The 27,723-nt window shown below is 48.8% G+C and overlaps 1 protein-coding gene across 5 annotated transcripts in view; it reads right to left on the bottom strand.

Annotated features, from left to right (window-relative positions):
- Positions 1–27,723, bottom strand: part of CACNB4 (calcium voltage-gated channel auxiliary subunit beta 4) — a 1,461,524-nt gene that overhangs the window by 486,416 nt on the left and 947,385 nt on the right. For all 5 annotated transcript variants that reach the window (XM_069616452.1, XM_069616451.1, XM_069616454.1 and 2 more), the window contains one exon: positions 120–239. In XM_069616452.1, the coding sequence (XP_069472553.1) occupies positions 120–239 (120 nt within the window). The remainder of the gene's footprint in view (positions 1–119; positions 240–27,723) is intronic.

Below are 27,723 nucleotides of genomic sequence, written 5' to 3'. Positions count from 1 at the left end.
TTCTTTTCTCTTAAATATAGCAGAGTTCTTACAAATTAATTTCAATGTTGAATACATGTCAGTGAATGGTAATGTCAGTATTTACTTTGAAATAATGATAATGATGACAAGTGACTTACCTTCGCCCTTTCAAGTTGTACAGCTGCTTGTTGCTCTTTCTCCTGACGGATTGCTTCCCTGTCCTCTTCCAGAGATACATCGGAATCTGATGGTCTGCTTGTGTATGAATCTGCTGAACCCTGCAGAAGAAGAGGGTTTGGGAAACATTATTGCATGTTTCCATTTCTTTTTTCTCATTCTATTGTGTTTACTTTTTTTACAAAGGGTAACAATGTCTATCCAAGGTTGCTTCTGAATGCCCATTGCCCAATATGCAAACAGAACATTCATCAAAACAATTGCTTGCAGATAAAGGAATTATTTCATAAATAAAACCTTTCAGGAAGATGCTCAAAAAAAAGAATTATTATGTAAGCTGTGCACAGCTTTTCTGCGCCCCCTTTTCATGCCAAATGTGGTTGAAAGGCCTCTAATGAACTGTAAAATCTGTCACATTCAAAAGGGATAGAATAGACAAAAAGTAAAAAGGAAACCTAGTGAGAAGTAAAACGGCCAGAAGTAGGGAAGAAGAAGGATAAGGAGCACATCAGAGGATAGAGAAATGGATAGAGGTAATAATGGGGAGACAAAGAGTGAAGAAACAGGAAATCATAGAAAAATTGGAAGATCTAGAAGTGATCGAGAAGACTAAATTAAAGCAAAGAAGGAAAGGATAAAAAGGAAAGGAGAAAAGGAGAAAAAGTCAAGAGAAAAGGAGAAAAAGACAGGAGAAAAGAAGGCAAGGAGAAAAGGAATGGAGAAAAAGGGAAAGGAGAAAAGAAGAAAAGAAGGAAAGGAGAAAAAGGGAAAGGAGAAAAGGAGAAAAGAAGGAATGGAGAAAAAGAACAGAGAAAAGAAGGAAATGGTAAAAGGAGAAGAGGAGAAAAGAAGGAAAGGAGAAAAGGGAAGAAAAGAAGGAACGGATAAAAGGAGAAAAGAAAGAAAGGGGGAAAAGGAAAGCAGAAAAGAAGGAAATGAGAAAAGGAGAAACAAAGGAAAGGAGAAAAGAAAGAATGGAGAAAAAAGGAAGGGAGAAAAAAGGAAAGGAGAAAAGGAGAATAAGGGGAACAGAGAAAAGGCGAAAAGAAACAAAGGAGAAAAAGCAAAGGAGAAAAGAGAATAGGCGAAAAGAAGGAAAGGAGAAAGGAAGGAAGGGGTGGGTAGATAAGGGAGGGCAGAGGGAGGGGGAACAGGACAAAGAGATAACATGGGGAAATGGCACCAATTTCAAAAGTGCTTTTAGCTTGCTCACCATTATATAACACTGCCACTCCGGCTCCGTGGCATTTGCAAATAAAAAGGGGAGCACTGGGGCCATCTTGGGCCTGCAGAATCCCCACAGTTGATGTAAGTTAAATTCAAAATGTGAGACCAGTCTTTTGAATTCTTGGCCTGGCCCGAAATCCCCAAATGAAACACAGATGTTTCAATTCAAAGTAACCAATCACAATCCCTCAGCCATTCGCATACAGATGCAGACCCTTAAAGAAAGCCCAAGGCAAAGGGAGGTGTTACAAGGGTATACAAGATCAGCATCCAAGTCAAGCAGTGTAGGCGTCTGGAGATGGAAGCTAAGGCAGGCGTTTTGGAGTGAGTTGTTGCTCTTTAAAGGAGGCATGACATGAGTTTGGAGAGGCAAGTCAATGCGAGGAGGAGGAGGAGAATGGGGGAGAGGGAAAAGACATCAGCAGGATGCTGAAGTTAAACATCCTGAAATGGGAGAATGGAACAAAAGGCTCCCCCCAATCTCCTCACACCACTGGCCCAGAGGATCACGGCCTAGGCACCCGCCACGAGAGGAGTTTGCCCATCTACCAGACGATCAAATACCCTGGTACAGGAACATACGGATGTGCCCACCCGCCTGTCCTGCCCATGCCGACACCTGCGGCATGGATGGACTCGACTGAACCATCCAACACTAAATCAACACATCGTTAGAGATGCCATGACGACCCAGGCTATGGTCAGCACACCCGTGCAAACATGCACACTGGACATTCCCACACCAATCCACACGAAGAACATATTCAGTGCTATGACGTAGGTGACGGGCACACTCACCGACGCGCATCTTTATTATTTTTCACAAAGGCTTTTCAAACTGCAGGAACGCAAGACGCACAATGAACTCATCTAAAACGCTTGCTCACGCTTCTCCTAAACCCATGTATTACAATGAGAAATATAACGAAGACCTGATACTGGGGATAAAGCAATATGATACCATAACCTAAAGCGCCTCTGTACCAAACGGCTCCACCTATACACCAGGCCCAAGTAGGCCGCAAGCAAGAGCTTCCATGAACATTGAATGAGCAAGAGTACAGTTGCTGACCCTGCAGAATGAGCCCGGCGATAGCAGACAGTCAAGGGCACAATGTTGCAAACTCGTGTGCCGCAAGCCGACGCCAAGGTCACACCTGCAAATTAAACCAGGCACACAGTGGAAAATACAATAGTAATTGTGCAGAACTCTGCCTCGACCACGGTCCCACCTCACGTGACCGAGCCGAACCTGACAGGGTGCCAGGCCCAGGAGGAGGGAGGCGCCTGGATCCCCCGTTTCAAGATACAGGCAGATACAATTAAGTGATTCAATGGACATCTGCGGCGGTGGGAGTAGTCGGCCTTCCAGCATATGAATAAATCTTCACATTGTCTGCACATACCCATAGTGAAACATTGTTGCAAATGACAGGTGCACCGCGAGCTGGGAACAGCGATGGTCCCAGACTGGGGGGCTCGTGTGTGGACCAATCAGAACATGGGGCTCTTATCACTGACGCCATTAACATTAGCCAATCTTCAGGGGTCTTCATGTAACAATTTTCATGTATCTAATTGAAGGGACAACCCATGTATACCACCTGACTAACCCTTAACCACTAATATTGCTCTCTATACGTATGCTATACTAACCCTACCACTCGAGGAACCAATCCAGACTGGCGATAGGTTTTTTGCTAACTTTCCAAGGTGACGCAAGTAGCGCGTCATACAAAGGTAAAAAGGGCCTGCGAGCCCCACGATTAGAGAGAGAGTGTCAGGGCGGACGCGTACGATCCTTGACCCATCCCTGTCGTTTTGTTTAATAAACAGCAGAACCACCTTGCTTCTTGCGTGTGTCTCATACTCAATTTTTTGGGATATACGGGAGGAGTTGGGGCCTCCTTGCCCGGAGGTCCGCGGACGGCCCAGCCGACCCCGGGAGAATTTCCCCCCGACAAGTTGGAGGCACTGCTGAGATCTGTTTGAGGTTTGCTTTTTATTTTTATTTTTCCAAGTACTTCCGTTGCGAGGAGGCACAGCAGCGCGGCCCCCTCCGCCCCCTTTTGAGGACTACAGGACCATCGCAGAACTGCGAGAAGACCGGACATCGCAATCCGGATATTGTCCTTCGGGAGCCGGTTGAGAAGTATCCCGCCCGCGGTTGGCGAGTGTCCAGACGTGGTCCAGACGAGGGGAGGTGGCGAGCCGCTTAGAGGGGTGCATGCAGTCGAGCGGCCCCGCAGCAAGAGCACTTGGTGAGTATGCCACGCACAACAAGCAATGTGAAATTGTGAGGGAGGGGGGAGGAATTGAATAAGGGAGGTGGGAGGTGTTGCACAGGTGCGCAGCGAAGGTTTGATAATTTAGTGTTGGCAATGAAATGAATGGTAGCCGGACGAGTGCGAGAGCAGTCCGCTACGTTACGGGAGAGAAGGGGGCGGAGCACGAAAACATCACGTGCGGCCGCTCGTAGACACTGATTGGCCTAGGTCGCGACCACGTGTAAGGGTGTGTGTGCGCGGTTTCCTACGATTTGGTAATTATTTTTTTTTATAAATCTTTTTTTATTGATTTGTTAAACAAAGAACAAAAGAAGAAAAAGAAAGGCAGCACGCACAGTCAGCGCACAAAAGGACATTAGGAGACCTATCATCGAGAACACAACAGATAGCAGAGTTTAACATATTCCTTGACATAAATCCGCACCCCCCACCCGGCAGCTACGTAGGGCGTCGCCGCTGTCCCTTGTTTTAGTCTTAGCATTTATAGTTCCCATTTTCCCCATATTTTCTGGAACTTACGGGGGGAACCCCTTGCATTGTAAATTCGCCTCTCCAGGGAGGCGCATCTGTCCATTTCATTGGACCATCTGTCAATGGATATCCTGTCCCCCGATCCCCATGTGGCTGCCGTGAGTCTCTTTCCTGCACCAAGTGCTACTCCCAGAAACAATCTCTCATACTTGTTAAGGTCAGTTTCACCTCCTATACCCAGCAGGATAAGCTTAGGGTCTCTCGGGATTGTGGAGCCAAGTATTCTTGAGAGGCGGAGTAAACACGCAGTCCAAAACTCCTGCAGCACCCCGCATTCCCACACCAAATGGTAGAAGGTGCCCTCCGCCCTTTTGCATCGACTGCATTCTGCGTTTCCATCCCCACTCCAACTGGCCATTTGCGTTCTGGAGTAGTAGGACCTGTGCAGGATTCGGAGCTGAATCAGCCGGAGTTTGGCATCTATCCCTATTTCCCTCGGGGACATCAGGGCTTCCACCCACTCCTCCGTCTCTAATGGCCCCAGGTCCTGTTCCCATTTAGCCCTGAGGTTGTCAAGCTCCCTGGATCCAAAGGAGTTAATTGCCTGATAGAGGGTGGAGGTTACCTTGTGGGGGATGGGGTGTGGAAGTATGTTTGTTTCCAGGGGAGAGCAGGCGGGTATATCCGCCAGGTTCGGGAGTTGGGTATTAATGGCATGTGTAAGCTGAAGGTATCTGAAGCGGTCCATGGGTGACAGCCCGTGCCTCGTTCGCAGGGTTTCAAAGTCTGTTATTCGCCCCTCCTGGACAATGTCCACCAGAGTAGATATCCCTTTCCTCTCCCAGGTTTCGAAGTGGCCCATTTTTTGTATTTCGGGAAGGTGTGCATTACGCCAAAGGGGTTGGATCAGGGTTGGTCTGTCTGCCCAGCCTAAGTATTTGTGTATCTCCCTCCAGACTCGCTGTATATGACGGGACACGGTCGGCGCTGCTCTTAGGTTCCTTGGGCTATCATATAGTACGTGCAGGGGGGATGGCAAGCCAGTGTCCCCTGTCTCCACGTGGATGTGTGGTAGCAACGGGTCTCCGTGTAGCCATTCATTTGCCACTCCCGCTTGTGCCGCCCAATAATATGTGCGAATGTTGGGCAGTCCTATACCCCCATCCCACACAGAGCGATAGAGCGTTTTTAGGGCAATGCGCGGCTGTTTCCCTCCCCAGAGAAGTTTACGGAGAGTCTGGTTTATATCTGCGAATATTGTGGCCGGGATAGGGGGTGGGGCATTTTGGAGGACGTACAGAAATCTCGGGAGTGCCAGCATCTTAAACAGTGCCGCCCTCCCGAGTAGTGAAAGTGGGAGGGAGTGCCAGTGGGCGACATCGTTCTCCAGTTTTTGCATTATCGGGTGTAGGTTCAGTTTGGGGAAGTCCTGTGTTTTGTTAATACGTAATCCTAGGTAGGTGAAGCCCAGAATTGAAACGGAGTATGGACAGGGATCTGGGATTGCTTCCTCCCCTCCCTGTACCGGGAAGTAAATTGTTTTCTGTGTGTTGACCCGTAGTCCCATGAAGTGTTGGTATTCCTCCAGGGTTCTGGTCACAATCGGACAGGAGATTATTGGGTTGCTCAAATATATCAGAAGGTCATCCGCGTACAGCGAGACCCGTTCCTCCCCGCCCCGTGGCCAGGCGAATCCTGTCCATCGTGTGTCCGTTCTCAACCGGATTGCCAGAGGTTCAATGGCGAGGAGAAACAGCAGGGGAGAGAAGGGGCATCCCTGCCTGGTCCCCCTACTCAGCTGGAATGTGGCGGATGATGTCCCATTGACTCTTACAGAGGCCTCGGGGAGGGAGTAAAGGAGTTTAACCCATGACATGAAGTATTGTCCAAAGCCCATGCGTTCCATGATGTCCCACAGGGCTTCCCATCCCACCGAATCGAAAGCCTTCTCGAAGTCCACCGCCAGGAGGGCTAGTGGAGACGGGATCTCATCAGCTCGGTCGAGGGCAATCTGGACCCTGCGGAGATTCATTCGGGTAGACTTGCCGGGCATAAAACCACACTGATCTGGGTGAGTTAGGGATCCAATCACCCCCAGCAGTCTATTGGCGAGGACTCTGGCTAGCGTTTTTGCCTCCCCATTTATTAAAGAATTGGGCCTGTAAGAGGCGCAGAGCTCCGGGGGCTTCCCTGCTTTGGGGATCACCACTATTGTCGTTTTACGGAGGTCTGGGGGAGGGTGCCCTGTTCTCTGCTACGGAGGAACATGTCATGCATGTGTTTCGTTGTCGTTGCGCTCAGTTTTTTCCACAGTTCTACCGGGAACCCGTTGGGGCCAGGGGTCTTCCCTGTCTGTAGTTGTGAGAGGGCTTCTCCTACCTCATCCTCAGTGATGGCAGTGTCTAACTGTTCTGTCTGGAGTTCAGAAAGGCGGGGGATCGTGATCTCGTCCAGGAAGTTCGGGACGTTTATTGTGGGGTCTCGTATTTGTGGGTAGTATAGTTCTCTGTAGTAGTTTGCGAATTCCCCTGCAATCTCAGCGTCCCCCGTTAGTAAGTTCCCGTCTTGGGTTTGGATGGCCCGTACTTGTCCTTTGCTCTGTTCCCTGCGTTCCAGCCAGGCTAGTGTTTTAGTGGCTTTGTCTCCTCTCTCGTATATCTGGCTCCGGGCCTGCCAGTGGGCAGTTCGGGCATTATCTAAGGCCCTGTCTCTCAGGATTATTTGGGCTGTTACCAAGGCCTCATGCGCCTCTTGGGTTCCCTCTTCGAGGAATTGCTCCTCCCGCCTAGTTACCTGGGCTTCTGCTTCGGAGATTGCCTCGCTGTGTTGTTTGCGGTGAGCTGCCACCAAGGATATTGCTTCTCCCCGTATGACGGTCTTGTATGCCTCCCACCTTGTTATTGGGCAGTCTACTGCCTCCATATTTAAATCGAAGTATTCCGATGTCTTGTTTGCAAGCCCTTCCAGTATTTCGGGTATCCCTAAGTAATAGGTGTTTAGGCGCCAGGTGGGTTCTTGTTTTGCTGATAGGCCCTTGAGTTTTACCAATAGGGGGGAGTGGTCAGAGATCCCTCTCGCCAGGAATTCTGCGGGCAATAGTCGATGGCCCATATTCATTGGGGTGAGGATATAATCAAGTCTGGATAGGGACCGGTGTGCGTTGGAGTAGAACGAGTAGCCCCGATCTAGTGGGTGGGCTGCCCTCCATGTGTCAGATAGCCCCATAGCTTCTGCAAAGGTGTGGAGTTTGGTCGGGACGTCTACCGCTGCGCTGCCCACGCGTGTTCTGTCCCGAGCTGTCTCCATGACTTCATTGAAATCCCCCCCTATCGCCCATGAGTCCGCCCGTTCTTCCAGTATTATATCTTGGAGCTCGGCCAGGAGTTCCGCTGTGAGCGTGGGAGGTGCATACACTGCCACGAGGCCCCAAGTCTCCTCCCTCAGTTCACCCAGTACCATCACAAACCTGCCCCGAGGGTCTGCTTTAACTTTCCTCGTAGTAAACGGAAATCTCTTATGTAAGAGGATCATTACACCCCTAGAGCCTCTGGAGAACCCAGCAAGGTTTTTATGCGGGTAATTTGATTTCCTAAAGAGCCCACAGTTGGTACCGATCACGTGGGTTTCTGTTATGAATGCAATGTCTGGGGAGTGGCGGTTAAGGTATTGAAGTACCAATTTACGCTTTATGCCCGACCCCAGGCCGTTCACGTTCCAGGTCAACAGGGATATTTGTTTCTTTTGTGTTATATCAGCGTGGGATTTGGATTGGGGTCATATGTAAGGATGCAGAGTGGTTCCCTTTTTTTCCCCCCTATCTTGTCTGCCGTTCTAGGGTGTAACAGACTCCTGAGCCCTTCTTTCGTGTTCATTTGATGATCTATGTCGTGTGCTTCATGTGCAAACTCTAGAGCCCCAACCTGTGAATCGTAGGCCACGTCCGTACAGGTGGGTATGTGCTGGCCAGTGGGGGGGACGTGTCGGTCCCTCTCGTATCTCGTATAAGGATTTCTGTGAACTACTGTTTTGCTGCCCACTATTGCTGGTGGTTGTGACATGAGGCCCGTCTCTTCCCTCTCTAAAAACCCCAAACTCCCCCCACCCCGCACTTCCCCCCAACCTGAAGTACCTGTTCCCCTAACCATTTAAACTACTAAAGAGGCGAAGGCCCCAACTCGAAGGCGGGGGGGGTCAGGAGGACCCTACCCCGCAACTCGTGTGGTTCAAGAACCACTGAACTTAGAGTAAAGCTAACAGTGAAGGGTTCCCCTCCGGGGGCACAGAGGTGGTAGCCGGCCAGGGCCGCCGGATGCAAGGATCTCATACTGTTCCTTATTCCTGTCCCTCAGCAGCTGCACGTTTTCAGGTGTGATCTGTGTGACCTGTGTCGATCGGGGGGCCGAGTCCTCCCACCTCCCCACGTGGTGGGATGCCCTGTCCATCGTTGCTGCGGGGTGTGTTTCCATCCGGTCTATTCGGGCGTGGAGTAGAGAGGACCTGTGTTTCCAACCAGTCCCAGGCCTCGCGGGGTGTGTAGAACACCTGGACCTTGCCGTTGTGGTACACTTTGAATGTTGCCGGAAAGAAGAGTGCATATTTGATGCCCAGGGGTGACAGTTTCTTTTTGATGGAGTCGTAGGACTGACGCGACTTCTGGACCTCCCTCGTGTAGTCGGGGAAGAGCCCGATTCGGTGACCATTGTAAGTGATGGGGCCGGTCGCCCTTGCCATGTGCAGTAGTGTGTCCCGGTCCCTGTAGTTCATGAGTTTTGCGATCACCGTTCGTGGGGGGGCCCCCGGGACTGGTCTGCCCGTCGGAACTCTGTGTGCTCTTTCAATTGAGAAGAATTTTGAGAGCTGCTTGGGAGCCATCAAGTCTGCCAGCCAGTGCTCCAGAAAGAGCTCCATAGAGGGCCCTTCCTCCTTCTCGGGGAGGCCGAGTATGCGGAGGTTGTTCCGACGGGACCTCCCCTCACTATCTTCGGCTCTGTTTTCCAGTGTGGTGATTTTCCGTTCCATCTGCTCAAGGCGGCCTCCCAGGTTTTTAACCGTGTCCTCTGTGTCTGATATTCGTTGTTCCGCTTCTCCGACCCTGGTAGTGAGGTTCCTTAAGTCCTGCCTCACAAAGGACACCTCGGAGGCCAGCCCGTCTATTTTGGTCTCTACCGAGGTTCTGGAGTCGTTGATTGCTGCCATGATGTCGGCGAGGGACAGCGTTTGGGCCGCACCCCCCTTCATAGCCTCGTTGTCCACCCCACTAATTGGGTCCGAGAGAGCCGCCGGGGTGCTCGTCGTGTATTTGTCTATTTTGTTTTGGGTCGCTCCCCTGCGGGGCTGGTCCTTGCCCATCCTGACCCTGTGGGGCGGCTCTTGGTGCGGGTATGTCTCCTTGGGTGGAGGTTCCTTCCTGGGTGGTCCTCCACCTCCCGCTCCGTCCCTGTGGTCTCCCGTGGGCTGCCGGTTGGTGGCCCTATCACTGTTTGCGCTGCGCCGCTCAGACCTTCGTCGGGCCTTGGCCTGCGCAGTTTGGTTCTATGTTCCGTATAGTCCAGCTCTGGGCATGCTTTGGCGTGTGGTTCCGGAGGTGCGGGAGGGGGGTGATCTGCAGGCAGAGGGTGGTGTTGGCCTGTGCCTGGGGGGGGTGAACCCCTAGTTTCTTTCCCAGTGCGTGGCGGGTGCTTTTTGGGTTGCTCGACCGTTGGCAGGGGACCTCGGTTGTAGCACCTGGGGCAGACCCCCAGCAGGTCCGCTTCGTTCCGCTGGTAATTGTCACCTCTCCCCTCTAGCCGCCTCGATGTTCCCCCTCGACCCAGGCGGCCTGCGCACAGCGGGGGCCGGGGAGGGAGAGCCCGCACGAGAGTCGTACCGGGGCAGGGGGGGAGGAGGCAGCCTCAGGTCTGGCGGGCGGCCCACGGGACCGGCCGATCCGGCGGTGACGGTCCGCGGCGGCTGCAACAGAGGCCCAGGGGGGGCGGTCCTCACCTCTCGCTTCGGTGGGCGACGACTCCGGTCCCGCAGCAGCAATCCCGCAGGCCCTGGGGGGGGCGAGCCCGCAGCGATCTCCGATGCGTCCTCTACGGGGCTGCGCTGGTCGCGGCGGCTCGCTTGCGCGGCCTGCCTCGCGGCCGGGGCTTCACACGGTGCGGGAGGTTCAGGCAGGTCCGATTTTCCTCCGGATTTTTCGGAGGGGATGCTGGTGCATTCCCCTACCGTGATACGTGGTGCAGGTCAGCAAAAGGTTCGGAGAAACGGCAGGATTATGGAGGATTTAGGCGGCCCTGGCGGAGCGACGTGAAGCTAGGTCTTCATTCGACGCCCCCTGGTGGCGAGCCCCAATCGATTTGGTAATTATTGATCAATGAGTAGATGAGGATCCCTATTGATCGAGCAGGAAACTCGATAGATAGATGACGTTTCCCTGTAGGCGGTAGCTAGCTGGTTGCCCAATACGGACGATAATTGGCTGGTTAAGCCCTCCTGTCGAGGGGCGTATCGCACGCGAGGCGATGCAGCGTGCGCAGTCCGATTATATTGTTGATTACCTTGTTCCAGGCGTGACAGGAGGACAGCTGTGGGGTTAACAGGGGTAGATTTGCAAGCATATTTTGAACTTTATGAAGAACTTACCAGTAGTTTTAAGAGATCGGTGACGTCACCAGTAGGGCTTTCATAGGACATCTCGAACACGAGGCATTTTTTCTTTTGGAGAGTGGTGGGGAAGAGAATTATGGTAAGGGAGTGGAGACGGAGATAAACGGTAACGAGTAGATTGGGGGAGGGTGAAAAGGGGGACGTGGATGCGCACGGAGAACGCCGACCACAGCAAGTGAAGAAAGAGGAGGAGGGGTATAAGAACGTGGGACGGCTGTATAAGAACGCCACAAGGGGCACGCAGCCGCAGGGGGCTACGTGCGCCTCGGCCGCAGGGGGCCGTAAAGGTGTTCGGTAAAGGAAGAAAAGAAAGAAAAGAATATACAAATGTAAATGCTATATTTTACTAATTTTCCTTAGCGGACTATCGCAAGTCCCCAAACTTACGGGGCCAGGTAAAGATCTAAGGCTGTATAGTGTAAACTGTTAGTAAGATAACCGCTACCAAATAGGGGAAGGATAACAAGTGAAGCGCTACTATGTCATACGGGGCAGGATCGGGAGGGTGGGGGAACACCCTCACTACCCCACTACAGCACATATGTAAAACACTGTCACCCCATACGGAGAAACTTTTCAAGTATAGCATAGAATGGACACAGGGGACGGACAACAAAATGACGACACCATGGCCGCCTAATGGCAGTTTCGAACCATATACCCAACATTCACTATTAAACCATCTGCATAACACATACAAGGGGAAAAAGTTGATGCACCACGTAGAGGTTTTTAACTCATGGAGGATGTTCCAAGGGTCCCGACCAGGACCAAACGGAATGTTTATTATGGGGGAACCAATGGAAGAGAAGATTAAGAAGGAAGGAGAGAACGGGGACAAAGAGAGTGAAGGCACACAGAACACAGGGAACGGAGAAGAGGGTAACAACATAAAAGAAAAGGAAATAAAAAAGGAACAGAGCGACGATATACCCCTAGCGAAGGTAGTGAAAAAGGAGGAAGGGGGGTTATATCCTTTAACAGAACTACGAGACATGGTTCAATTAAGGGTAGCTGAGGGGTACTCGAACCCGGCATACAGCCCGCCACCATATACAGCCACAGGTAGCCACACAGAAAGGGAGCAGAGTAGCACGACGGGATCAGCTCGCGCAAAAATACCCGCAGGGGAAGGGGGGATTGACAAAGAGCAAATCGCAGGAATAGGACAGGATGACTGGGTAGCTGCGCAGGTATTATTAAAATTACGAGGTTCATTAACAGAAGAAGAGGAGGAGGTAGTAAGGAAAATGGACGAGGAAAACACTAGAAAGAGCGAAAGGAAAAGGGAAGAGGAGAAAAGAAAGGGGGAGGAGCTGTTACGACAAAAGGAAGAGATTTTGGAAGAACGATTAGCAGAATTAAGGGATGAGCAGAATACACTGATCAAGCAGCTCGAGAGAGAGGAAAGAGAGAGAGCACGGGAAAGGAAAGAAAGCAAGGATGAGTTGGACAGAATGAGGGAATGAACTGAGGAGAAAAAGAGAGAAGCAGAAAGGGTGAAGGCAGTAGCAGAAAGGGTATCGAGAGCAGCACTGCGTGAAAAGAAAAGGAAAGTAGAAGAGAAGGAAAAGGAAATGGAAATATGGAGAAGGGGATTACTATCAGAAACGACAAGGAAATATGAAGAAAGAAGAATGATAGAAGGTATATTAGAGCAGGGAAGAGCGAAATGGGAAAAGAAGAAAGAAGAAGAAAGGATAATGGAAAAGATGAGTATTGAAGTAATGGAAGAATTGAAAAGGAAAAGAGAGGAAATTGGTAGAGAAATAGCAGAGAAAAATGAAGGGGAAAGAGAAGAACGTGGAGGGGGGAGTGAAGTAAGGAGGTCTGTATACGGAGACACAGAAGTAGCAACAACCTCAGCACAAAGGGGAGAAATTGGCAATGAAGACAAGGGAGGAACGGATCTAATACACATAAGAACAGTAACTATTAAGGGGAAAAAGACAGATTTGGGGTTGCCATTAATGGAGGACTTTTGCAGTGAGGAAGGAGAAGGGATAGAGAAGGAAGGGAGAGAGAGTGAAAGGGAAAGCTTAGATAAATTATACATCACCCGGACAAACGGAGAATCACCATGGATCTGCAAGAGAAAGGAAGAACTGGAGGGAAGTGAGGAGGAAGAGCAAGGAATAGCGGAAAGGCAGACACGTGCAACTACACCGTCACCATCCCGTCCCACATGCTCCACTACCTCACGTTCATTACGTGCAACATGCCCATCTAAGCTCGCGCCCTTCCCACACGAACTAACACCCTATGCAGGCAGGCTTAAAGACCTCCCTGGACGCAGGCAGGGAGAACGAATACACACGCCCACATTAAATAAAGGAAATGATAAAAGAAAGGGAAGAGATGGAGGAGAAACAGTTACGAGCAGGGGAAGTATGGACTCCATTGACGATGTAGAAGGCAGGGAAGAAGAGGAGGGGTGTACGGATTCGATTGTGTGGGACCTAAAGGGCCAACCAGGACACAACCTAATGCCACTTCTGGAGAAGGGAGGGGTTAGACCACAATACGTCCCCTGGAAGCATGCAGACAAGGAAAATATAAAGTGCAGGCTCCCATCATTAAGTGGAGGTGCGGGAAAATGGATATATGAAATGGAAAAACACACTGCAGGACAGAAATTGGCAGTGGGGGATGTAAAGGGCCTTCTAATATCAATATTAGGGGATGCAGCAGATGACATCTGGAAGAGAGCAGGCTTCCCCGGGGTCACAATAACAAACACATCACACGATGGGGCACCATTCGCAAACTGCAGACATGCTTTATGGCAGGCACTGAGGGTACAGTACCCGGACACATCAGACATAGGAGCAATTACCTCACGCAAGATGCGTGAGAACGAAGATCCTGTTGATTATATCCAGGAAATTCAAGAGAAGAAGCGCATGGAAACTAGAGAACAATGGGACAAGACACCAGCAATATTCTATCATATACTAGTACAAAGGCTCCCAGAAGCAGTCCAGAAAAAACTGAAGAAAGTAGTGGGGATGGAAGCAAAAGCATGGCCAGAAATACAACTGACAATAGTGCATCATTGTAGGACATGGCAAGAAAAAATGAAACAAAGGGAAGACGATAGGAAAACGGAAGAGGCTAAATTAGTACAGAAAAAACTTACTAAATACACAATGGAAGGTGCACTAATAACTACACCTGCAACAATGACTCAAAACCCCACACAAGTAGTAGCTGCACAAGATCCCTCCCAAATACAATCATCACAGACTGTAACACAACAGCTGCCACCACTCCAACCATACACGACTAACATGGGAGGAGGATACTCAACGCCAAGAGCTGGGTATTAGGGGAAGGGGAGGAATAATGAGGGGGAGAGGATACAGATATAGCACACAACAGCAGGGGGGAGGATTTCGAAATTTCTACCCCACCGTGCAACCAGTATACTAGGACAACCCAGGAAGCTTTCCATGGCAGAACAGGGAACCACCGGTGTGTTGGATTTGTGGATTAGTAGGGCACATGTCACGCAAGTGTAGAGTGAGACCAGACACACCATCATGGAGTGAACAGGGACAACAAGGGCCCACACAGGAACATCAGGGCATCCAGCAACAGCAGATATTGCAACGGGGAAATGGGCAGCAACAACCAGTAACACAACAACAGCCACAGACATATTTGCTGCCACAACAACGGGTAGCGATAACACAACAACCCCAAGTACAGCAAGCACAGCAACCTGCCCAAATCCAAGACCATAACATAACCTCTACCAATACACAACTACAGCAAACACAACTTGGAAGGGTGACGGTCCTGGGACACCCTTACACAGGAAGTGGTCAATCATTATACCCTCAATAGGACAGCCCACAGACGGCCTTGGTGTGTCCCATCCTGTCGGTAACACCTAATAGTGCGGAGGAACCACGCATAGAGGTAACGATAGGTGACAAAAGATTATCATTCCTTGTTGACACCGGGGCAGCCCGGTCTTGCATAAGGGAAGGTAAATTTAAGATGTCAGGTGAAGCCATGAACACCCAAGGATTTTCTGGGGCTAGGGGATTGGTTCCCTTTACTGATAACATTCCCTTTTCAATTGGGGATTATGACATGTCAATCCCGCTTTTATATTCTAGGGCCTCACCAGTAAACATACTGGGGAGAGACATAATGAGCAGGTTGAATATGACAATCTCCTTTACGGAGGACGGCATAATTTGCTCCACTCCAGGAATTAACATGCTCACTGCACGACAAACTATGCAAGCATAATGTGGACAGACAGTGATTTGGGCTGAGCCAGTAGATGGTGAACTGTTCCAGTACGGGACAGACATGGCATTTGCATGGATGCCAGGAATAGAAGGAAAGATCTGGAGGAGGCCAGCAGCCTATTTGTTTAGACCAGAAACACCAGCCAATGAACCAGAAGGAAAGGTGATTTCAGTGAACATAGAGAGCATTATAGCGACTGCTGATTACATCGCAGTACATGCCCATGACGGAGAAGGAAGAGCATGGAGGGCAGTGATAGCACTAGCAGAGGGATGTAGACTCACCCAGGTGTCAGATGAGGAGCTCTTCTCAGAAGAAAAGGAAGAAGGTGAAATGGTGTTTATGATGAGTGTAGAAATATGGCTTAAAGTAACGTACAAACAAGTGGCACAGAAAATTGCAATGGCACTTGAAGCACCCACATCCACCCCAGCTCCCTTCTTTGAGGAGGATATGGCAAAGGTACCGACATCATTATGGACTACTAGTCCCTATGACGTGGGGTGAATAAAAAGTATAGGGGGAGTAAGAATAAAATTGAACAAAGGTGCAATACTCCCCAGAGTGAAACAGTAGCCACTATCAAAAGAGGCAGATGAGGGCATATATGAAACAATAACGGCCCTTATAAATAATGGCATATTGGTACCATCAGAATCACCATGTAACACAGCTGTATACCCAGTGCTCAAAGCTAAAGGGGGGTCTTGGCGCTTCATACAGGACCTCAGGCCCTCGAACAACATAGTGGAAGCAGAATACCCCATAGCAGCGAACCCGGCCACAATATTGTGCGGCATTCCAGCAGAGGCATCACGATTTACAGTGATAGACCTCAAAAATGCCTTTTTCTCAATACCCCTGCACCCAGACTCACAAGATCTGACAAGCTTCACATACAGGAACACAAAGTGGAAACACACCAGATTGCCACAAGGCTACTGCGAGTCACCCTCAATCTTCAACAGGGTAATACAGATGGACTTGGGTAACATTGAAGTGGAAAGCACAGTGTTGCAGTATGTTGATGACATAATAATTTGCAGCACAAACGAAAGAAGATGTAGAGAGGACTCATTGAAGATGCTGACGGTATTGGCTGAAAAGGGTTACAAGGTAGACAAGGAAAGGTTACAGTACTGTCAGGAACAGGTACTTTACATTGGTCAGCTCATATCTCAATACGGAAGAAAGATTGCACCACAAAGAGCACAGGCTATTTCAAAAAACGCCGCCGCCCCACACAGTGAGGGAACTGCAGCAGTTCCTGGGATTGTGCAACTACTGTAGAGCCTGGGTATTTGATTACAGCTCATACATAAGACCCCTGCTTGAGGCATTAAAAGAAGCTAACAAAGGGGAGAAAATGTTGGGGTGGACAATGGAAATGAAAGAGGCTTTTGATGAACTGAAAGATGCTATATCAACTGCTCCGGTGGTGGCCACCCCAGATTATGAACGACAATTTTTTATATTTTCACATTGCGACTCAGCAGTAATGAAAGCAGTGTTGGCTCAAAAAACAAGCATGGGCTACAAACCAGTAGCATTTTACAGTGGTCACTTGGATCCTGTGATGTTAGGACATTTCCCTTGCGAACAAGGTCTCGCCGCAGCTGCCTTTGCGGTAGAGAAAGCATCAGCAATCACAAAGGGGTGCTCAACCACACTATTTGTGGAACATGCACTATTTGCAATATTGAACAAGCCTAAGTCCACACTAACCACTCAGAGGGCGTCAGGTTATGAGATCATCTTATCTAGACCAGAACTATCAATTGTTAGATGCAGCACGGTTAACCCTGCAAGGTTTATAGCAGAAGTAATTGAGGAAGGAGATTATGCACACGATTGTACGCAGACTACCGAAATGTACTCGTGTACTAGAAAGGTTGAAGAGAACGCACTAGATGGAGGTGAGCTCTTGTTCATTGATGGGTCCTCAACAATAGACCAAAGTGATGGGATAAGGAGAACTGGGGCAGCAGTGGTAAAAATGACAGAAGAACCGGTGTGTGTGGCGATGAAATGCGTACAATTACCACGGCATTACTCTCCTCAAGCAGCCGAATTGGTTGCACTGATCTTGGCGTTGAAGGAAAGTTTCGACAAACGAGTGACTATATATTGTGACAGCGCATATGTCACGTCTACTGTCCACTCCGGGTTGTCCAAATGGAGGAGAAGAGGGTTTAGGAGAGCTGACGGCACCCCAGTGCAACATGCTCTCTTGTTGGCTGAACTAATTGAAGTAACAAATGACCCCCAAGAATTAGCTTTGGTCAAATGTACCGCACACACCAATGGAGAAGATCATATCTCAAAAGGGAATGCAGCAGCTGACGCACATGCGAAGTATGCTGCATATTTTGGTGAGATATGGATCCCCCCAGAGTCAGAGAGAGGGAGAGGGAGGGGAATAGCTAAGGAGATGTTGATAAGAGAAGGGTACACCCATCTCCCAGCCACACAGATAATGGAGCTACAAGCGGTTGCACCAATGGCAGAAAAAGAAATATGGGTAAAAAGAGGATGTACAATGTCACCAACGGACGCACTATGGCGCCAGGGTAACACTGGAAAGATGGTAATGCCATTGGCACTATTGAACACCGCCCTGAGCCAACTCCACCACCCAGACCACACAGGCAAGGAAGTTATCGCAGCACAAATTAGGGAAGATTGGTTCTGTCCCAAGTTAGATTCCCATGTGACGAATTTCATCAGCAATTGTCTCACATGTCAACAGTTCACGGCCGGTCACACGCTGAAGGTGATAAAAGGTACTATACCCCGGCCTGAGGGACCCTTCCTGCACATCCATATTGACTATGTTGATATGATCAACGTATGTCAAGGAAATAGGTATATGATTGTAGTAGTATGCCCATTCTCCAGGTGGATTGAGGCAGGACCCTGCTCACACCCAGATGCATTCAGAGCAGCTAAATTTCTAGTGAGGGAGGTTTTCCCCAGGTGGGGAGTGTGCGAGGTACTGCGGTCAGATAATGGTCCGCATTTCGCTAATGAAATGTTCCAGCACATCACATCCTTACTGAACATCAAGCATAAATTTGCATGTGCATATCACCCGCAGGCCAACGGTATATGCGAACGCCTGAATGGCCTACTGAAGGAGGCAATTGCAAAGATACAGCAGACAACAAAGTAGAGTTGGCTGTATTGCCTTCCGCTAGCCCTATTTGAGCTAAGGAATAGACCAGGCTCCGATCACCACCTCACCCCTCCCGAGGTGGTGACCGGACGTCAAATGTGCCTTCCTCTAACACCTACATCAAGAGCATTCACAGACTATGAAAATACAGCAATTGTTCTTGGTGATGAAATGTACCAATATGTGTCTTCCTTGATTACTAGTGTGGTGTTTGTGTCTCAACAGCTCGAGCGCACGCGGGGCGGGTCTAAGAGTGATCAACAAGAAGACGCGGATAAAGAATTGGAAAAGGGAAAACTGCAAAATTGCTAAAGGTGACCACGTACTACTCCGCAATTTCAACAGAAAGTGGAACAGCCCACGCTTCACTGGCCCCCACCTGGTAGAGGAAGTATCCATGAGAGCCGTAAAGTTACAGGACAAATGTGCCTGGAATCACCTACACGACGTAAAGATCTGCAAACTCCAGACCCGCCCTAGCGTCACCGACAGGGCCATTGGAAGAACAGCAACAACGTCACCCACGGAGGAAGAGACTTCTACCACAGCCAACGACCTAAGTGTCTCCCTACCCTACCACCCCCCAGGTTCCCCAGAGACAACTACTGAAATAGAGAAGGGTAATTCCCATACCGCCCATCCCATGGTCACACGATCAAAGAGTAAAGAGACTTTCGCCAGTTGAGCTCTAAACCCCCTGCCTATCGACGTCCTACCCACTGCAGTAATAACCCCACTGAAGGACATTATCATGCACATATACACATGTAAACACTTGAATGTTCTTTTTTCTCTCGCACATGCAGGTACCGTGTATTATTGCACTGCTAAGAAAACAGATAACTAACAAGGTTCACTGCCCAGGAGTAGATGCTACCCTCAGACGATAACTACCCTGAAGAGCTATCACACCAATTTGTCTATCACATAAAAAGGCCAAAGTACCTGAAAAGAAGGAGGGTACATGTCTACTACACAGCATTTCTCCTGGCCATAGAACAATCAATGCCCCACCTCCACCCATACTTGCCTGTCATAAGAGATAGATCGCTTAGATTAGCGTGGGAACAGCTCTTCGCCTGGGCACTGAACGACTACTTGATAGGGAGAGCTTGAAACCAACAACTAACACTAATAACAAGCATATTGAGTATTTTCAGGCGGGCAACTTTAACGTCGCAAGACTTAGCTGCTGGACTGCAGCAAGGTAAGAGCAAAATGCCGGTGAGATTAGCCTCTGTAATAAAGATGATAGGGATTTTGATGATCACCGGGTTCTTGGCTGCCTCTGTATGGCAGAACAGTTATGCTATCAATATTTTGGCTGTACCCAAACCTAATATACCCCCAGCCCCCGGCTGCAACAGGTGTTACGTCAGGTGGTACTAGTAAAATTCCACACAAGGGAAATAGAGTTAAACGCAGCACATACTCAGATAATAAAGGTATTGACAACTACATACAAGATTCAGCACACGTCTCGAACAACATGTGGTACAAACACATGACTCAAATAGGCAAGCAGACAACAGAAGACAGCTGCTACGTCTGCTCGTTGATCCCATACGCCATGAGCGCTTCTCGAACTTTCGTTGCCACAGAAATAGATGAAAAGACAGCACGATGTATAATATACTTGGCACTGTTCCAAATGAAAGGAAGATTCCAAGGGAACACGGTGCACCTGGTATGGAAAACGCGAGACACATATCCATACGAAAACAACTTCCTCAAGACTTATTTGAGTTACCACAAGACCAGTTTGCATGCTGAAGCGTTCAGATACATAACAAGTGGCCCTGAAAAAGGAGAAACAAAGGAAGTAACACTACAATACCTACCATGCGATTGGTACGCCACTGAAGATCCTGGTAAACAAGGATGTTAGGAAAGACCACTGATCATAATAACAGGGAAGGTGTACCTGGGCAACAAATGGAACATAGGAGTGGTTGGCAGCAACATGGTAACGAGAGAGGATACTACAACTATTGCTGAACACAACAACCGATGTTGGACGACTTGGGTCAAGTACGTACCCATGCTAACGTGGATAGAGAAGGATGAAGACCCAATAATAATACTGCCGCTGTCTGCACCTAAGGTATGCTACCAACATAGAGGAGAAGTGGACGTGGGATACAACACCAACTGTGAAAGCGTGACGGAGTTGCCTGGGGGGGGAGCAGGAACAGCAGTATTAATGGACCATTACTGGGCCTGCGGAGACAAGGCATACCACACACTGCCCCCTCTGTGGAATGGTATATGCACGATGGTACACGTTAATGTACCATCACTAGTGGTGCCCGAGAAACATGTGAATGCGGCAAACTTCCCTAAAATGGATGAAGGAAACAAGAGGAAGAAGAGATCTGTACAACCTCAGACGGGGCCAGAAAGCCAAAACAAGGGCAACAACACTGTCCTGAATAGAAAGAAAAGACAAGGAGAACTTCTGACAGGAAATTACCTATGGGGAAGGTCGGAAACAGCACTCACTTCAATCCCGCCAGAACACAGACTATTCAGCAGAGCAGCAATGTTCTTCTCCTCAATAATACATCCGGGACTGCAGGCTTACGCAAACGCGAAATGGCTCCAGATAACTCGATGGGAACTAATGATGACAATTAACTCTACAGTAAATGGATTCAACACAATAAAAGAGGAACTGCGAGCAGTGAGGATGGTAGCACTACAGAACAGATATGTACTGGACCTCCTCACAGCAATGGAAGGAGGAGTTTGCGCAAAGATAGGACGATCATGCTGCACATTCATTCCTGCTAACGATGCTGACAATGGTACTCTGACAGTAGCAGTATCAGTATCAATTGGCCCAGAGGTACTCCAAAATGGTGGATGAAAGTAAAGGTGTGAAAAATGATGACAGCTGGTTTTCGCTATTATGGTCATGGATGCCATCTTGGCTGTCGGACGGACTGAAGATTATAGTTGGATGTATTATTTTGGCTGGAGCTACACTGATCATAATAAGATTTTGGAAGGCCTGGAAGGCACGCACCACAGACGAAATGATCGAAATGGTTGGTATGCACCCCTTGATGCCGGCAGATGGTGGCCAACACACAGGCGCAATAATAAAAGAAAGAGAGAAATTGCGCAACCAGATCATCACCAATCACCTGGACCCACCATCTGTGAAGCTCGAAAACCCAAGAAACCCAAGGAGCTACATAGGGAAATGGGTATACTGCACACCTGGAGGAACCTGTGTATATATGTATTGGTCATTCGAAGACCATGTCAACCACTATGGACATTTGGGAGGAGTAACTAAAATATGGAGAGTGAGAGGAGATAAGGAAAAGGATATGTTTGTGGTTGACAAGTCGACCAGAGGGGGGACTGAAGTGGGAGAATGGAACAAAAGGCTCCCCCCAATCTCCTCACACCACTGGCCCAGAGGATCACGGCCTAGGCACCCGCCACAAGAGGAGTTTGCCCATCTACCAGACGATCAAATACCCTGGTACAGGAACATACGGATGTGCCCACCCGCCTGCCCTGCCCATGCTGACACCTGCGGCATGGATGGACTCGACTGAACCATCCAACACTAAATCAACACATCGTTAGAGATGCCATGACGACCCAGCCTACGGTCAGCACACCCGTGCAAACATGCACACTGGACATTCCCACACCAATCCACACGAAGAACATATTCAGTGCTATGACGTAGGTGACGGGCACACTCACCGACGCGCATCTTTATTATTTTTCACATAGGCTTTTCAAACTGCAGGAACGCAAGACGCACAATGAACTCATCCAAAACGCTTGCTCACGCTTCTCCTAAACCCATGTATTACAATGAGAAATATAACGAAGACCTGATACTGGGGATAAAGCAATATGATACCATAACCTAAAGCGTCTGTGTACCAAACGGCTCCACCTATACACCAGGCCCAAGTAGGCCGCAAGCAAGAGCGTCCATGATTATTGAATGAGCAAGAGTACAGTTGCTGACCCTGCAGAATGAGCCCGGCGATAGCAGACAGTCAAGGGCACAATGTTGCAAACTCGTGTGCCGCAAGCCGATGCCAAGGTCACACCTGCAAATTAAACCAGGCACACAGTGGAAAATACAATATTAATTGTGCAGAACTCTGCCTCGACCACGGTCCCACCTAACGTGACCGAGCCGAACCTGACAGGGTGCCAGGCCCAGGAGGAGGGAGGCGCCTGGATCCCCCGTTTCAAGACACAGGCAGATACAATTAAGTGATTCAATGGACATCTGCGGCGGTGGGAGTAGTCGGCCTTCCAGCATATGAATAAATCTTCACATTGTCTGCACATACCCATAGTGAAACATTGTTGCAAATGACAGGTGCACCACGAGCTGGGAACAGCGATGGTCCCAGACTGGGGGGCTCGTGTGTGGACCAATCAGAACATGGGGCTCTTATCACTTACGCCATTAACATTAGCCAATCTTCAGGGGTCTTCATGTAACAATTTTCATGTATCGAATTGAAGGGACAACCCATGTATACCACCTGACTAACCCTTAACCACTAATATTGCTCTCTATACGTATGCTATACTAACCCTACCACTAGAGGAACCAATCCAGAGTGGCGATAGGTTTTTTGCTAACTTTCCAAGGTGATGCAAGTAGCGCGTCATACTAAGGTAAAAAGGGCCTGCGAGCCCCACGATTAGAGAGAGAGTGTCAGGACGGACGCGTACGATCCTTGACCCATCCCTGCCGTTTTGTTAAATAAACAGCAGAACCACCTTGCTTCTTGCGTGTGTCTCATACTCAATTTTTTGGGATATACGGGAGGAGTTGGGGCCTCCCTGCCCGGAGGTCCGCGGACGGCCCAGCCGACCCCCGGAGAATTTCCCCCCGACAATCCGGATGTGGTTGGTTTAAAATGCTGGAAGTGAACATCAGGAGGAGCTTGGAGTGAAGAGTCATGAGGAGGTGCAGGAGGATAGGGAGTTGGTAGCTAGCCGCACCATCAAGGAACGCTTGGCCCAATGCAGGGGGCAGGGTTAAGACCTCGATCTAAAGTGGTCAAACCTAAGGTGGGAGAAGGTGCGAGCACATAGCATGGTGCTGAGGAGGAGCGGGACCAGAGCAGGAGTAGAGCGGTTGTGGAGAAGGAAGAAATTAGGACCCTAACGGGGGGAACTGATGAAGCGCTTGCAAGATGCAAGCCTGTCTCATAGCACAGCGAGTAGAGCACTCACTTTGACATCAGTGCAGGTTTGAATCCCGGCAGGGCCAAACTCAGCCTTTCATCCTTCTGAAGTCGATAAATGAGCACCATACACCGTGGGTTTGTAGCGCTATATAAATGCTAAATGCTAAATTATTATTATTCCCTTGGGAAATAGTTGGCGCTGTCTAAACGTTGAAGTAATGTGCCATTGGTATCTAAAGCTACTAGCAGAGACACAGCAACAGTTACAGGAGTTACAAGCAGAAGCGTAGACAGGGTAGGGCATGAATGGCCAAGGCCCACCCAAACTCTGTAAATGCCCACTAAGCACACAGATGTCAATTTGACACTGAGCAGCAGGGGTTGTTCCCCGGCTCCCGTGCTCTGCTCATGTCAGGAACCAGGAAGCTCTCCTTGCCTCCTGGTTCCTGTCTGCATGGAGCGTGCAGGGAGCTGGAGGCCTAGGGAGCAGCTGAGGAGGCAGCAGTGAGTCTAGAGGGAAACAGGTAAGGGGGGGGAGCATTTTTGTTTGTGTGTATGCGCGTGTGCGAGGACTGTATGCATGCAAGTGGGGGTGTAAGTGTGTGTAGGTATGTATGCATGGGGAGTCTGTATGATGGAATGCTGTTTGAATGAGGCACAGGGGTGCAAATACATGTGTGGATGTAGTGTGAATGTTCTGGGTGCTCGTGTGAATAACAGAGAAGCTAAATGGGTGCATAACTGGTGGGGGAATTTTTGTGAATGTGTGTGTATCTACGTGTGTGTATCTGTGTGTATATGTATCTATGTGTGTGTGTGTGTCAAGTGTTCAAGGTTGGTTAACAAGAAGGCAACACATTAGGAACTGCAACGTTAGGTTGCCCATGAAGTAATATGCCAACCAATCTCCTATTGTAGAGATGATACATTTTTATATCAATCGAAAGGTGGCCGCAGGTGGAGCCATCAGATTGTTTTAATCCAATTAGATGTTTTGGACTTAAAGAGTCTATATGTAGCCACAACCACTAACCAATCCCCGTTCCCCGTAGGTTTTTGCAACTAAGATTATGTTATGACGCTCGTGAGGACATGTTTGCAGTATTTCACACATTGTTTCCTATGTATCCTCTAAGAGCTGTGAGATTTGAATGCGTGTATGATGTCCCGGCTTTATTTTGATGATGATGAAGCTGGATTTTGCCTTGCACTTTGTCTTGGAGTCTGGTTTGGACTGACTCCAAGTCCTCTGGGTAATTTGGGACTTTCCTCTGCCGTTTTAACAACTTGCTCACTCACCCACTCATTGATCCATTTAGACTCCCACCTCGTCACTTGATTCTTCACACATACTCAATTGTCAATTCACTCATGTGTCCACTCACTCACCTCTGTACTCAGTCACTCATCCACTTACCAACTCTTCCAATCATCTTCATCACCCCCTCTTCGATCCTGTTTTTCCTCACTCACTCACGTCATCATCCATTCTCTCATTATCTCACCCTTCTTCTTGCACTGTTAAGCATTCACTGCCACACTTGCCAGTCCACCCACTTACTTACCCATCCATCCATCCATCTGCACAATAGCCCACAGAATACACACATATTTTGCAGGCCAGCAATTATCGAAATGGGACTGTACCCATGCTGTCCTGCGGGAATATTTGCATGTGTGAGCAAAGCTGTTGACTTGCTATGGGTATTCAGTCTGGGAGTGGAAATTGCACTGGTACTGGCTATGATGTCCCGGTTCTGCGTGCCTTGGTCCCACATCATACCCCCCCCAACGTACGTGAGCAATGGAAATCACTGCTCGGTTTTGTGACTAGCACCGGGTTCGGGCAGGTGGCTGTAGCAATGTGGTAGCCAACCTTCCACCTTTCTTTTAGGCACCTCAAATGCCAGATAGATTCCCTGCACAGTGGAGCGCAGAGAGTCACTTTGGTATTAGAGATGTTAATGTAGCCCTGGCCTGGCCCTGAGCTGGTAGATCCACCTCCGAGGCATTGCTGGAGTACTTTTGGCAGGTGGATTAGCCCCTGACACAATCAAGGCTGGAGGCAGCGCAGAGACCTTGAAGAAGCAGAACCTAAATCACTAAAAATACATTGCAACTGGCAGGAATTGATGTGGAACAATTTACATTGGTTGTGCCTGGCTCACCTCTGGAATCACTGGGTAAAATTAGTCCAGAAGTTAAGCGACATACCAGGCACTGTTACTCCCTCTAAAGTGCCAAATACTCCCAATAAAAGGAGATCAGGAATGGAAATACTCCCAACAAAAAATAGGAAACATGGACACATGCTAACTAGACCCCTACATCCACTCACACCACTCCACAGATCTATTCAATCATGGGTACCAGGACGGCGTTGGATCTCAAGTGCAACTTTTCAGTAAAAATATATATTTTTGTTTCCATGAATTACTAGGTACAAAGAAGTATAGTTTACTCATATCTGTTTTAAAGTTTAAATATATTTTCACTGGCCTACAAATTACGGCATTGGAAATGAGACGGATGTTTTCAATACCTAAAATGATAATTTAACTCCAAAATCTTAAATGGAGCCCTGGAGACAATGCTAATCAACTCTTCTGTACTACGAGTGTGAAAACCTTAGCGCTGAAACATGAGGCAGGCAAGCAAGTTATTTGTAATCAAGGATTGAGACACTGTTTAGGTTATAGATGATGGTGGGTCCCTTTAACGATAGCCTCAATTGGGTCAATGGCTTTCATCAAGAGAAAGAGTGGTTGGCAGAGAGTCCCTTGTGTGAGCCAACCTTGACATTTAAATGCAAGAGCTTCAACCAGAACAGGCTGTCGTTCACTAGTACAGGCAATACACCGGACTAGAATGGTGGCCAGAAATGGAGAGAGCCTGGGTACTGTGGTCATGCCAGTGGCCATCTGTGCCAAGCAACCTCCCGCCTGAGCCCCACTAAACCGAGATCAGTCTGTCGCAGTGGCGTCAGGCCTGGGAGCTTCTGAAGTGTACGGCTCTTTGTGAAGGACAGAAATCAGAAGCAGACATGAACAGATGAGACATTACAGCAGTGAATCCTAGGGCTGTCCTGCTATTCCAGAGCCTCATTCTTCCGAGGCCTGATGAAGCAATCTGAAGATTACGAAAGCTTGCAAATAAATGACTTTGTTAGCCTAACTAAGGCACCCCCCTGTTTTCTTACATGAGGCTGACAGAACAACCCCTGGGCTTCAGGTGAGGTATACATTCATCACTGTGCAGGTGACCACTGAAAAACGGAGCAGTAAATGCTTAGGTCCCAGTGGGCTCAAATCTGTATAATGGTTTTAACAATAGGTTTTCAAAATGTTTCAGCTAAAAGCTTCACTATAATGGCCATCCTGCGGGACATAAATTTGGCACATTTTGAGGAATGTTGCATTTCCTTGTCACATCCCGCTTTGATATTCAGACTAATTTCATGAAGAGAATAATTTCTCACTTATATTCAACTAGGCTCACTTCAGATTTCTAGGTCGGACAACGTTTAACTTGCTGTATTGAATCCTGTTTGGAAGGAGGGTACTACACATTCAAAAATACCTCATCCTGGGTAGAAGGATGTCCAGGTAGGTGGGGGGCTAAATGGTGCCAGTTGGGAATGGTCAGGGTGTACCCAGAGTGAACCCTATTTTATAAAAAATATATAAACGCTGCTAAATGTCTAAGCTTGATTGGGTCTCATTACGAGGTTGGCGGTAACCTGCTAGTGATACCGGCGGGTTGCTGGCAAACCCGTAACATCGAATCCGATGCCTGAATTCCCGCTGCCGCCGGGACTTTACAAGTCCCGGCACAGCGGGAAGTCAGGCGGCAGATTTTGTGGGAATGGGGACTCGGAAGCATCGGCATCGTCACTGACGGTAAGCTTAAGAGCACCTTTGTTTCCGGACCGTCACACTCGTAATCAGGCCCACATGCGTATATATTTCTGCTGTGATTTCAAGGCAGCATAAAAGATGTGGCGCTGTGTACGCATTAACTTGCTCTTTCTTCCCAAAACAACGCGTAACCGAATGCGTTTTTGCCAAATGCAAATCCAAAATCTGTAGTTTATCAAAGAAGCATTGCAATCAACAATTAGCATTACGGATTGTAATGTTCATTTTGCGAAATTTGTGAACTACGAGAGGCAGGGTCAGGAACAAGAACGTTCCTTCCTTAGTTGCAATTCACAAGAGGGCAGTTTGCAGTCACAAAGCACTGACTGCACACCGACTCCCCAGGGCAAGAGGCAACCATTTTACAGAGTGACAGTTGAACCCACTGGCTGCAGCCCTGAAGT

This window comes from Ambystoma mexicanum, chromosome 9 (genome assembly GCF_040938575.1).
Source record: "Ambystoma mexicanum isolate Mex_15411 chromosome 9, UKY_AmexF1_1, whole genome shotgun sequence".
In the NCBI taxonomy this organism is placed as follows: domain Eukaryota; kingdom Metazoa; phylum Chordata; class Amphibia; order Caudata; family Ambystomatidae; genus Ambystoma; species Ambystoma mexicanum.
Note: the sequence above shows the minus strand (reverse complement) of the source record. Positions and strands in the feature narration are given on the sequence as shown.